The sequence below is a fragment of the Balaenoptera ricei genome, chromosome 4 (genome assembly GCF_028023285.1).
Source record: "Balaenoptera ricei isolate mBalRic1 chromosome 4, mBalRic1.hap2, whole genome shotgun sequence".
In the NCBI taxonomy this organism is placed as follows: domain Eukaryota; kingdom Metazoa; phylum Chordata; class Mammalia; order Artiodactyla; family Balaenopteridae; genus Balaenoptera; species Balaenoptera ricei.
This window is the reverse complement of record NC_082642.1, coordinates 90419908-90432989: the sequence shown is the minus strand read 5'-3', so window position 1 is coordinate 90432989 and position 13082 is coordinate 90419908. Positions and strand designations below refer to the sequence as shown.

General features: G+C 38.9%; 1 protein-coding gene across 3 annotated transcripts in view; it reads right to left on the bottom strand.

The window, feature by feature from the left end:
- OSBPL11 (oxysterol binding protein like 11) overlaps positions 1-13081 on the bottom strand; it is a 99894-nt gene extending 86813 nt beyond the window's left edge. Inside the window, exon 1 of one of the 3 annotated variants that reach the window (XM_059920916.1) lies at positions 12891-13081. In XM_059920916.1, the coding sequence (XP_059776899.1) occupies positions 12891-13081 (191 nt within the window). Of the gene's footprint in view, positions 1-2487; positions 2511-10610; positions 10682-12890 lie in introns of those variants that run through there. The other 2 variants (XM_059920917.1, XM_059920918.1) reach the window with 2 other exon arrangements.
- Position 13082: the final 1 nt, after the last annotated feature.

Genomic DNA, 13082 nt, shown 5'->3' with positions numbered 1-13082 from the left:
AATATAAATGTGGGGACATAAAGCATTAATGCAACTCAGAATGTTTCAGTGAACAAGTTTCAGCAGTTCAACTTTAGTATAATCATAAATAAACCTGTTAAATTTTTCTGGAAAAAAAATCCCACTCAGAATTTAATACTAAAACCTCACTCATAATAAAAAAAAAAAAAAGAATCAAATTAAAACTACACTGAAGTACCATTTTTTAACCTATTAAACTTTTAGATTTTTGCCAATCTAATAAAACATTACACTGATGAGGCTGATGGGAAATAAGCACTCAATCATTGCCACTGTACACCCCAATGAGGAGAAATCTGATAACTACTATCAAAATTACAAATTGACTCAGTAATTCCGACTCCTGGGTATTTTTCCCACAGATATATTCATATGCTTATGAAATGTGCAGAAGGTTATTCACTGCATCATTATAACAGCAAAATTTTGGAAACAAATTAAATGTCCATCGACAGGGAACTTATTATAAAGGTGGACTGAATTGTGTCCCTACAAAATTCGTATGTTGAAGTCCTAACGCCCAATGTGATGGTATTTAGAGATGGAGCCTTTGGAAGATGCTTAGGTACAGACTGGGGCCCTTATGATGAGATGTGCCCTTACAAGAAAAACCAGCGAGCTCTCTCACGCCTCTCTCTCTCAACCTCTCTCTCCCTACCCCCGTCCCCCTCCCCCTGCCATGTGAGCACACAGTGAGAAGCACCCCCAGCCCACCCCTCTGCCATGTGAGGACACAGTGAAAAGAAGGTCATCTGCACACCTGGAATACTCCCTCACCAGAACCTGACAATGCTGGCACCCTGATCTCAAAACTTCCAGCCTCCACCAACTGTAAGAAAATAAATTTGTTGTTTAAAACAAGCCATCCAGAGTACAGTATTTTGTTATGGCAGCCTGAACTACTATTACATACATATATGTGTGTGTGTGTGTGTGTGTGTGTGCGCGCGCACACACACACACACACACACATAGTATGATACCATTTGTGATAAAATTAAAAGTGGGGCAAATGTATATTGTATTTACTTAATTCTTTTTTAAAAAATCTCTGAAAGCACACACAGGAAGCCATGAGTGTAGTGTGTACCCTCTATTTTTAGGTGGAAGGAGTCCTGAGCAGGTGGAGGATCGAAGGAAGGAAGGAAGGAAGGAAGGAAGATTTTCATTACACACCTTTCAATATTTTTTTGGATCAAGTGAACATATTACCTATTCCCCAAAATTAAATTAAAAATACTTTTCATTTATGTTAGTTATAATGTGCAACATCTACAAAATTGTTAAACAAGTAATTCTTTATAGAATTGAGGGTATAGGCTCAGGCAGTATATTAAAAAGGCCTCTATCAAGGTTAGGAAACCTGTTCCAGAAGGAACATTGGTGGCATTTCATCTCACCATTTATATAATTTTCATTCTGTCCCTTTCTTCCCTCCTTCACTCCCTCTCTCTCCCTCTGTCTCTCTTTGCTATGTCCTTTTTCTGTCCCTGTTTTCCCTCCTGTTCCTTTTCTTTTTCTCTCCCTTCTATGCCTCTGACTAAGGTTTCCAGCTACAGCCAGTAGCAACCATACACTTCAGTCTACCCCTCCAGGGACCTTCCAGCCAACCTCAATAGTAGCAATGGAAGCAAACTGCAACGGCAGCCAAACTCAAGTACAGGGAAACTCCAGGTGGGAAATCATGTTTTGTTACAATACCTAATTAACCAAAAAGAAAATCCTTTCTTTCACCAGCAAACTATACTACTCTATTAATTGTCCTAAAACCCAGATGGTAATGCCAAAACACTAATGTGACTGTTCAATCAGGCAATTTAGTTTTAAGTTAAACCTGAACAAGTCTGGACACAAATCATTTTATTAAACAAAATCAGTACAGTGGAAGATTCTTAGCTAGGAAAGATTTTCCCTCTCTCAAAGTAGTATAATTTACATCAAGAATATTCTCCACTATTTCCAGAGTTCAGAGTGCTAACCATTACACCATGGGCCCTGCTATCTCTACTATATTCAAAACCAAAAACAAAAGACATAATTTCCCACAAGTCTATTTGATGGACAATTACCTCTGGGACCTAAATTACATGACTTATTCAGAAAATACTAAAAAAAAAAACTAATCTGTATGTTCTAACATTAAGTTGTTTGCATAGTTTTTTGTTTTTTAAACTATTTATTTATTTATTTATTTAGGCTGCACATGGGATCTTTGTTGCAGCATGTGGGATCTTTTAGTTGTGGGCATGCAGACTCCTTAGTTGCGGCATGCATGTGGGATCTAGTTCCCCAACCAGGGATCGAACCCGGGCCCCATGCATTGGGAGCGTGGAGTCTTACCCACTGGACCACGAGGGAAGTCCCCTTTTTGTATAGTTTCAATACAGTATCACTTCTAGGAAAATATGAACTCAAATGGATTATATTTAAATTCGTAAAGCAGAAATATAAGAAATCACAGCATACCATAACAAACCAAAATCTTGTTCAAGGCTTGGTAGAGTTCTCACTAGATTTTTGGTACAGTATTTTACTGTTTTCAGTTTCATGCTTATAAGTTGTCTTTCCCTTGTTTTTATTATCATCTGTAGCAGATTTCAGATAGGAAAACAAAATCTAGGGTACAGAAATATATATCCAACTTCCCTTTAACCCCTACAGAGAAAAAAGCAAACATTTATGACTTTTTCTTCAAATCAACCTCAAAAGAAGTGGTAAAATCTCAAAGACAGCAAACATTAGGTTATATTTAGGCAAATGTCATTTCCCCATTTGCAAATGGGTACTTTTCCCTGTAACAGAGTATTTAGAGTGGAAGATACCAGGTCTGACCACAAAAATTATTTCTATACTATACATTTGCAGACTTCTACCCATTTACTGAAATGCATACTATCTGATGATGAGGAAAAGAGATCTGTCTGTTTGTTAACAGAGGTTAGCTAGCACAGAGCCCAAAACAGGAAAAAGCAGGCCCATCATACACCCCAATTTGCTTCTCGGTTCCTCCTCTGGGTAGTTCTCATCTGTCCATTTTAAATAAACAAGTGGCAGATTTGCAGATTTGAAAATTTTTCTGAAAGCTGACATGAAGAAAAATAATGGAAACACACACATTTTATAAACTTTGAACATTACTATGAAAAAGGAAGGAAGGATCTAGAATTAAGAAATCTAAAAAAAAAAGAAATCTATTTTTAAACGGTGAATATAAATCATATGAGTATAAATTACTCTGGAAAGAAGAAAATTTAAGGCTAATCTAATAAATTCACATCTCAGCTTTGGTTTTAAAAAAGTCTGTCATGACATATTTTGCAAATGTAGTTGAGGCTCTTCCCTTTTCTGATTCTTTTTCATGACCCTCCCAAACCAAGCCTTGGGGTCCCTACTTTCATTGTTCTGAGAGCACACATTAATTTGGAAATTAACTAATAGAGGGCTTCACACATGGTAAACGCTCAAAAGTATTTGCTGCATGAGTTAAAACACTAGTAAATGATGAAACCACCATGTTCTAAACTAATTATTTATCAATAATTATTCATTCCTTTAGAGAGCTCATCTACTTTTTTTTTTTTTTTTTTTTTAAAGGTTGACTACTTTTTTTTTTTTTTTTAATTTTATTTATTTATTTATTTATTTATTTATTCATTCATTTATGGCTGTGTTGGGTCTTCGTTTCTGTGCGAGGGCTTTCTCTAGTTGCGGCAAGTGGGGGCCACTCTTCATCGCGGTGCGCGGGCCTCTCACTGTAGCGGCCTCTCTTGTTGCAGAGCACAGGCTCCAGACGCGCAGGCTCAGCAGTTGTGGCTCACGGGCCCAGTTGCTCCGCGGCATGTGGGATCTTCCCAGACCAGGGCTCGAACCCGTGTCCCCTGCATTGGCAGGCAGATTCTCAACCACTGCGCCACCAGGGAAGCCCAGCTCATCTACTTTTAATATCTTTATGCAAATAACTACTTAGGAATAAAAGTTCTTTCACTTACTAGCTATATAACCTTGGCCAACTCATTTTGATTTCCGTTTTCTTCAACTGTAAAATGGGGATAACGAAGCCCTAGATGCCCTATCTTCGTCCAAGAGGATTAAATGTGATAACAGAAGTGAAAACATTCTGGATACTACAAAGGCAATTATCTACATTTCTAATGCACCATATCTCTAAGGTCACTTAAACATTCTGGCAACTTAAGCTGAACATACCTAAAAGCAAATGCATCATTTGACTCCCCCAAATCTGTTTCTCCTATAGACTTTTCAAAGTTTTATTCTGGATAACTGAAGTCAATTTTTACTTCCTTCCCTCACTACTACCTTCTACCCAATCACCTAATCAACCACCAAGGTCTGTCACTCTTCCTCTAATGATTTCCTTCTTTTCCAGCCTACTAACACCTTCCCTTTATTAGCTTATGTCTAGGTCATTGCAACTGATCTCCAAGTAGCTCCTCTTATTCCCCAACAGTCAAATTCAGCCTCCAACTCTCAGCTTTACTTCCAACTGTGTACTTGTCAAACCTATCTCAATCATAGATGACAATCTTGAGTCCATTCATACTAACATTTACGACAGGCACCTTCTTGCATGGCTTGCATTGATCCCCACCTGCTGGTATTCACACCTTTGTGTGGGCTGAACCTCATCTTTCTTCTAATGATTAGTGAAAAGTGATGTGACTTCACTTCCATGCCTAGGTTACGAAAGATTGTGACTTCCTTCTTGCTAGCACTCTCTTCTTACTTCCTCACTCTGATGAAACAAGCTGCCAAGTAGTAAGATGCTCTGTGGAGAGGCCCATGTGGCCAGGAACCAAAGGAGGCCACCAGTGGTCAGTTCATGAGGAACTGAGGTCTGTTTCCAACAGGCCAAAAGAACTGAATTGTGCCAAGAGCCACAAGAATGAGCCAGGAAGTGGATCCTTCCCAGCTGAGCCTCAAGATGACTGTAGCCTTGTGGAAGACCCGGGGCCAGATCACCCAGCAATGCTGCACAGACATTACTGACCCACAGACACTGTGAGACAAAAAAACGCTGTTGGGACTTCCCTGGTGGTCCAGTGGTTAAGACTTCGCTTTCCAATGCAGGGGGTGCAGGTTCGATCCCTGGTCAGGGAGCTAAGATCCCACATGCCTCGGGGCCATAAAATCAAAACATAAAGCAGAAGCGATATTGTAACAAATTTAATAAAGACTTTAAAAATGGTCCACATCAAAAAAAAAAATCTTAAAAAAAAAAAAAACGCTGCTGTTTAATTTGCGGATAATTTGTAACACAATAATAGATAACACACTACCTCATAATTTCTAAATAAACTCCAGGTGGATTAAAATTAAACATAATTAATTATAATTAACATAATTAAACATAAATTAAACATAAAACCACCAAATCATCTTAAAACTAAATGAAAACAAATATTCATAAAAATAATTTTCTATAATTTGAAGTGAAAGAAAAAAAGGGTAAGAGTCTGACTTATACAAGTTTTCTATATGCCTGGAAAAAGGTAATAAATTAAAATACAAAGACTATGGAAAATCTTTGCAGCAAGTATAGCAAAATACTTAACCATACAAAATTAAAATATATTATATGTAGTTATATATTTGTTATATAAAAAACTAATATAAATCTGAAACTATAGTGAAGAAATCAGTAAAAGATAGTGCCTCCAGGGAGGAAAGCTGGGTGGCTGGGACAAGTACATAAGGTAAACATTTCACTGTATATCCCTCTTTTATCAAAGTAGTTTAAAGCATTATTGATATTAAAAAATTAATTAGTATGGAGTATTTTAAAATAGACTTCAAGGACTTCCCTGGTGGCGCAGTGGTTAAGAATCCAATGCAGGGGACACGGGTTCGAGCCCTGGTCCGGAAAGATCCCACACACCGTGGAGCAACTAAGCCCATGCGCCACAGCTACTAAGCCTGAGCTCTAGAGCCTGCGAGCCACAACTACAGCGCCCACATGCCACAAATACTGAAGCCTGCACACCTAGAGCCCGTGCTCTGCAACAAGAGAAGCCACCGCAATGAGAAGCCTGTTGCACCGCAACGAAGAGTAGCCCCTGCTCGCTGCAACTAGAGAAAGCCCACGCACAGCAACGAAGACCCAATGCAGCCAAAAATTAAATAAATAAATAAACAAACATCGACGTAATTAAAAATAATACTTAAAATAGACTTCAAGTATATTAATAAAAATATTGAGAAAATATTAATAGAAAAATAAAAGATATAAGCAGTTATTTCACATAAGAAAAAATAAAATTAATCATAAAGAAAAATAAAGTAATAATGGATCAGAGACCTAAATGTAAGTGCTAAAATATAAAACTCTTAGACAAAAACATATGTGCAAATCTTTGTGACCTTGGACTTGGCAATGATTTCTTAAATGTGACACCAAGTATAAGCAAAAGAAAGACTGGGCTTCATAAAAATTAAAAGCTTCTGTGCTGAAAGTAATTTCATCAAGAAATTGAAAAGATGGGAATTCCCTGGCAGCCCAGTGGTTAGGACTCAGTGCTTTCACTGCCATGGGCCTGGGTTCAATCCCTGGTCGGGGAAATAAGATCCGGCAAACCACGTGGCATGGCAAAAAAAAAAAGGGAAAAGACAACCCACAGAACAGGAGAAAATATTTGCAAATCATATATCTGATAAGGAAATTGTATGCAGAATACATAAAGAACCCTTACAACTCAAAAAAAACCCCCCAAAATCCAAATTAAACATGGCCAAAGGACATCAACAAAAAGTCTACAAATAATAAATGCTGGAGAGGGTGTGGAGAAAAGGGAACCCTCCTACACTGTTGGTGGGAATGTACGTTGGTGTGTCAACTATGGAGTACAGTACAAAGGTTCCTTAAAAAACTAAAAATAGGGGTTTCCCTGGTAGCACAGTGGTTAAGAGTCCACCTGCCAGGACTTCCCTGGTGGTGCAGTGGTTAAGAATCCGCCTGCCTCCCGGGTTTCGGCACCAAAAAAATAAAAAAAACAAAAAAAACAAACAAGAAAAGAATCCGCCTGCCAATGCAGGAGACACGGGTTCGAGCCCTGGCCCGGGAAGATCCCACATACTACGGAGCAACTAAGCCCATGAGCCACAACTACCAGGCCTGCACTCTACAGCCCGCGAGCCACAACTACTGAACCCACATGCTACAACTACTGAAGTCCGTGCACCTAGAGCCTGTGCTCCGCAACAAGAAAAGCCACCGCAATGAGAAGCCCGCACACCACAACGAAGAGTAGCCCTCACTCGCCACAACTAGAGAAAGCCCGCGCACAGCAACGAAGACCCAACACAGCCAAAAATAAATAAAAATAAAATAAAATAAATTTATTTTTAAAAAAACTAAAAGTAGAGTTATCATATGATCCAGCAATCTCACTCCTGTGCATATATCTGGAAAAGACGAAACTCTAACTCAAAAAGATTCATGCACCCCAATGTTCACAGCAGCACTATTTACAATAGCCAAGACATGGAAGCAACCTAAATGTTCATCAACAGATGAATGGATAAAGAAAATGTGGTACATATATATATATACAATGGAATACTACTCAGCCATAGCCATACAAAAAAATAATGCCATTTGCAGCAACATGGATGGACCTAGAGATTATCATACTAAGTGAAGTAAGTCAGGCAGAGAAAAACAAATATCATATGATATCACTTATATGTGGAATCTAAAAAAAGATACAAATGAACTTATTTACAAAACAGAAATAGACTCACAGACATAGAAAACAAATTTATGATTATCAAAGGGGAAGGGGGTAGGGATAAATTAGGAGTTTGGGATTAACAGATACAAATTACTATACATAAAATAAACAACAAGAACCTACTGCATAGCACAGGGAACTATATTCAATGTTTTGTAATAACCTATAATGGAAAAGAATCTGATATATATATATATACACATACATACATATATCTGACATTTGCTGTATACCTGAAACTAGCACAATATTGTAAACCAACTATAGTTCAATTAAAAAAAAATGGCCAAAACCTCTGAACAGACATTTCTCCAAAGAAGATAATACAAATGACCAGTAAGTACATGAAGATACTCAACATTATTAGTCATCAGGGAAATGCAATTCAAAACCACAATGTGCCACCACCACCATTTCATACCCACTAGGATGGCTAAAACCAAAAAGACAGACAATAACAAGTGTTGATGAGAAGGTGAAGAGATTAAAACCCTAACACACTGCTGATAAGAAGGTAAAATGGTGCAGCAGCTTTGGAAGATGGTCTGACAGTTCCTCAAAAAGTTAAACAGTGGCTTCCCTGGTGGTGCAGTAGTTGGGAATCTGCCTGCCAATGCAAGGGACACGGGTTCGAGCTCTGATCCAGGAAGATCCCACATGTCATGGAGTGACTAAGCCTGTGCACCACAACTGCCAAGCCTGCGCTCTAGAGCCCATGAGCCAAAACTGCTGAGCCCATGTGCCACAACTACTGAGGCCCGTGCGCCTAGAGCCCATGCTCCACAACAAGAGAAGCCACTGCAATGAGAAGCCTGCGCACAGCAACGAAGAGTAGCCCTCACTCGCCGCAACCAGAGAAAAGCCTGCGTGCAGCAACGAAGACCCAAAAATAAAATAAATTTAAAAAAAAGAGTTAAACAGTTACCATATGACCCAGCAATTCCACTCCCAGGTATATATCCAAGAGAAATGAAAACATATGTCCACACAAAACGAGAACACAAATGTTCAAAGCAGCATTATTCATAATAACCACAAAATGGAAACAACCCAAATGTCCATCAACTGATGAAGAGATAAGCAAAACATGGTATATACATAAGTGGAGTATTATTCAGCCACAAAAAGGAATAAAGTAACGATATATGCGACAACATTTATAAACCTTGAAAACATTATGCTAATTAATTTTCTAAGTCTGCAAAGCCAAAGCCCAGGGTTTGAAGCACAGTCTTTACTAAATTTCAACCACTCCCTAAGACATAAGCTGAAAACTCCATTTTTTAAAACGGGATAGTAGCAAATTACAGGTAAGCAGTTGAATTTATGGCTCTCAAGTTCCAGAGAGAGCTGTTGAGGCCATGGAAAAGACTGAGATAACAAACAGAAAACATGAGCTTAAGAACAGAAGATGATGAAGTATCACATCAGCTTCTAAAGGAAAAGAGCCAAAGAAACCAAAGAAACGAAAAAGGAGCAATTAGACGACAGAGCAATAAAGGAGAAACCAAGAGAAGGTAATGTCAAAAAAGCCAAGAAAAGAATAATAACAGATACACTTGCAGAGATATCAACTGGAATAGGAATCTAAAAACATTCATCATTTTTAACTCATATCCTTGGTAAGGACAGAGCCAACTGTCATGGGTTGAGCAATAAATGAGGGTTAAGGAAATGGAGGCAGTTTGAGTGTAAACTGTTTTTAAGGGGAAAGGATTTAGGTTAGTTTTCATTATTGTTGCTGTTTTTAAAGTCTAGAGCTTTGGGCCTCACAGGAAGAAGCCAGGGAAGAAGGAGCAATGCAGGACAATGGATAAAATTGTTTGGTCAGTGTCGTAGAGGACAAGGGGATAAATTCGATTGAGAGGTAGGCTGAAGGATTAGCTTCGAACAAGCCTCATTTAAGTAAAGAGATATGTCAGTATGTAAATGCAGTAATGCGTTATATATCTGCATCCTTGGGGAAGAGTTCCACATAACTGAATTTTCCAGATACTTAAGCATTTTTAAAAAAATTTTAGCTATTTTCCTTGAAATTGTTCACCACTGTATCTTACAGTTCTTTGCCTAAACAGACTGTGCTTTCCTGGATGACTTAAAGTCACTGTAACCATGATTATATTACTAGGAAGTAATACAGCTTAGTCTGCGTGTTAACTTTTCAAATCTTTGACTGTCCTATGCTGTCAGTTGCCATTTCCTGTTAAACTTCCCCTGATAACTTTTTTCATTTGTGCTTCCAACAGATTCTAGTTTCAAAATTATATAACCAGTAACTAATACCCTAAGTAAGGGATAAGAGGGTCCTGAATCAAAGTATAGGAGTAAAGTATATGGCTTTATGACAGTGTTAAGAAACTTGTTTCACTTTTTAATTCAATTAAGACTGGGTTTCAAAGAGTTGAGGATGTCAGAAGACTGACCTCTGGCTACATGAAATATTATTTTATCTTGCTTCCTTAAGTCATATCAAAATAGCCCTGCCAAGTTATTGATAATTTTATATTGTTAGTCTTAAACCACAAAAGAAAAAGCATCATGCATTCCAAAAGTGAGCCTAGACATCTCACAGTAACTAAATATACTTTCCTGTCATATAATCACTTAACAATAAAAAGTTATAATCTTCTACACTTTGTTTCTGTGTGTTAATATAGTCATGCATATTTCACATATATGGATATTATTCATGATAAATGTATATCCTTCATGAAATCTTGACTTTAATCGCTTTCAAATTTCACAACTACAAACAGCACAAAAGCTAAAAAGAACCGAGAGCTAAGCACACAGGCAGTCAGTTAACCAAAATTTAAGAATTCATTCCTATAGTTCCAGTACCATGAGATATTCCAAATTCATTCATTCTTAAGATTCTGAATAATCCAGCAGTTCCACTTCCAGGTATTTATCTGAAGGAAAGGAAAACACTAACTCAAAAAGATATCTGGACCCCCATGTTCATTGCAGTGTTATTTACAATAGCCAAAACATGGACGCAACCTAAGTGTCCATCAGATGGACAATGATGATTGGACAAAGAAAATGTGGTATATATACACAATGGAATATTATCCAGCCATAAAAAAGAAGGAAAGCTAGCCATGTGCACCAACATGGATGAACTTTGAGGGCATTATGCTAAGTGAAATAAGTCACAAAGAAAAGACAAATACTGTGTTATCTCTCTTACATATGGGATCTAAAAAACAAAACAAAACTCATAAATATAGAGAACAGATTGAGGGTAGCCAGAGTGAGGGGTGGGTGAAATGGGTGAAGGTGATCAAAAGGTACAAACTTCCAGTTATAAAATAAATAAGTCCTGGAAATGTAATGTACAGCATGGTGACTATAGATACCATATAGATACCATATACTGTATCAAACATTTGAAAGTTGCTGGGACTTCCTGGTGGTCCAGTGGTAAAGAATCCACCTTACAACGCAGGGGACGCGGGTTCGATTCCTGGTCGGGGAACTAAGATCCCACATGCCGTGGGGCAACTAAGCCCACGTGCCACAACTACTGAGCTGGTGTGCCTCAACTAGAGAGCCTGCGTGCTGCAAACTACAGAGCCCACGCACTCTGGAACCCACGCACCACAACTACAGAGCCCACGCGCCCTGGAGCCTGTGCGCCACAACTAGAGAAGAGGAAGCCCCACACACCACAACTAGAGAAAGCCCGCGTGCTGCAACGAAGAGCCCGCACGCCTCAACGAAGATCCCGCATGCTGCAACTAAGACCCGACACAGACAAAAATAAATAAAATAATAAATAAATAATAAATAAATATTTAAAAAAATAAGAAAGTTGCTAAGAGAATTCTCATTAAAAAAAAACTAACTCTGTGGTGACAGATGTTAACTAGATCTATTGGGGTGATCATTCCACAGTACATACAAATATCAAATCTTTATGTTGTACACCTGAACCTAATATAATGTTACATGTCAAATATTTCTCAATTTGGAAAAAAAGATTCTGGATGGTTATACCCACCTATCCTTTACATATCAAAAACAAAAAATAAAACTAGCATTGCTTCTCCAGTACTCACTTCCTGTTCCTTCAGTTTTTCATTCATATCAATGAAAATTAATAAATGTAGAATCTCTCAAAGACAGAGAGGTGTGAGTGGTCTGAATGAGTCAAACTGAAACATCTCACTAGTTTAGAGTTTCGGAGGCACTAGCAGTTGTACTTTTGCCTCTGTATTCAGATTATTTATGTACATCTCTTCTTCTAAATCGCAAACACCATGAGGGAAAGAATCTTTTCTGATTGAATGATTCCATCCATCACTGGATAAACATGTTTTGAGCACCTAGCATTTGCTAGCCTCCGGAGCGAGCTGAGTTCAACAGTCCCTACCCTCAACAAGCAAGCAAGGGAGGCAGACTTATTGTAAACAAATTACAATATAGGAAAAACAAAAGTGAGTATAGAATCAAATCAGAGAAAAAATTAGCTCTAGAGTCGTAGAGGAAGTTCAGGGATACATTTATGTGTTCTCCAAAAGGCCTTCAATAAGTACCTGTTGAATGAATGGACAAATGAATGAATTAAATCTTGCTAATGAAAGATGAGGGACTTCCCTGGTGGCGCAGTGGTTAAGAATCCGCCTGCCAGTGCAGGGGACACGGGTTCGAGCCCTGGTCCGGGAAAATCCCACATGCCGCGGAGCAACTAAGCCCGTGTGCCCCAACTACTGGGCCTGCGCTCTAGAGCCCAGGAGCCACAACTACTGAGCCCGCGTGCCACAGCTACTAAGCCCGTGTGTTGGAGCCCGTGCTCCGCAACAAGAGAAGCCACTGCAATGAGAAGCCCACACACCACAAAGGGTAGCCCCTGGTCGCCGCAACTAGAGAAAGCCCGCACGCAGCAACAAAGACCCGACGCAGACATAAATAAATAAATAAATAAATAAATAAATAAATAAATAAATAAATAAATAAATAAAATTAAAAAAAAAAAAAAGATGAGACCCCAGGTCCAAATGAAATGTATTAGTTACTTCTGAAGTTAGTGAATAAACGTCATCCTTCAGCAACTGCAGGAATGCAGACTCCAGCACACCCCGACCTCAGGCTATCACCGTGGAGAAAGGGCCGTACCTGTACTGCCAGCCTTTGGCACTGCCGCCTCGGCTGCTGCAGCTGCTGCTGCTTCCACCCCCACAGCTGCTGTTGCTGCTGTTCTTGTTCGGGGTCACCGCGGTGGCCAGGCCCTCCAGCCTTCCTTCGCTCTCGGAGACTTTCATTGTTGACACTGGTTCACCCCCCTGCATCTTAACTCCAAAGTCCATT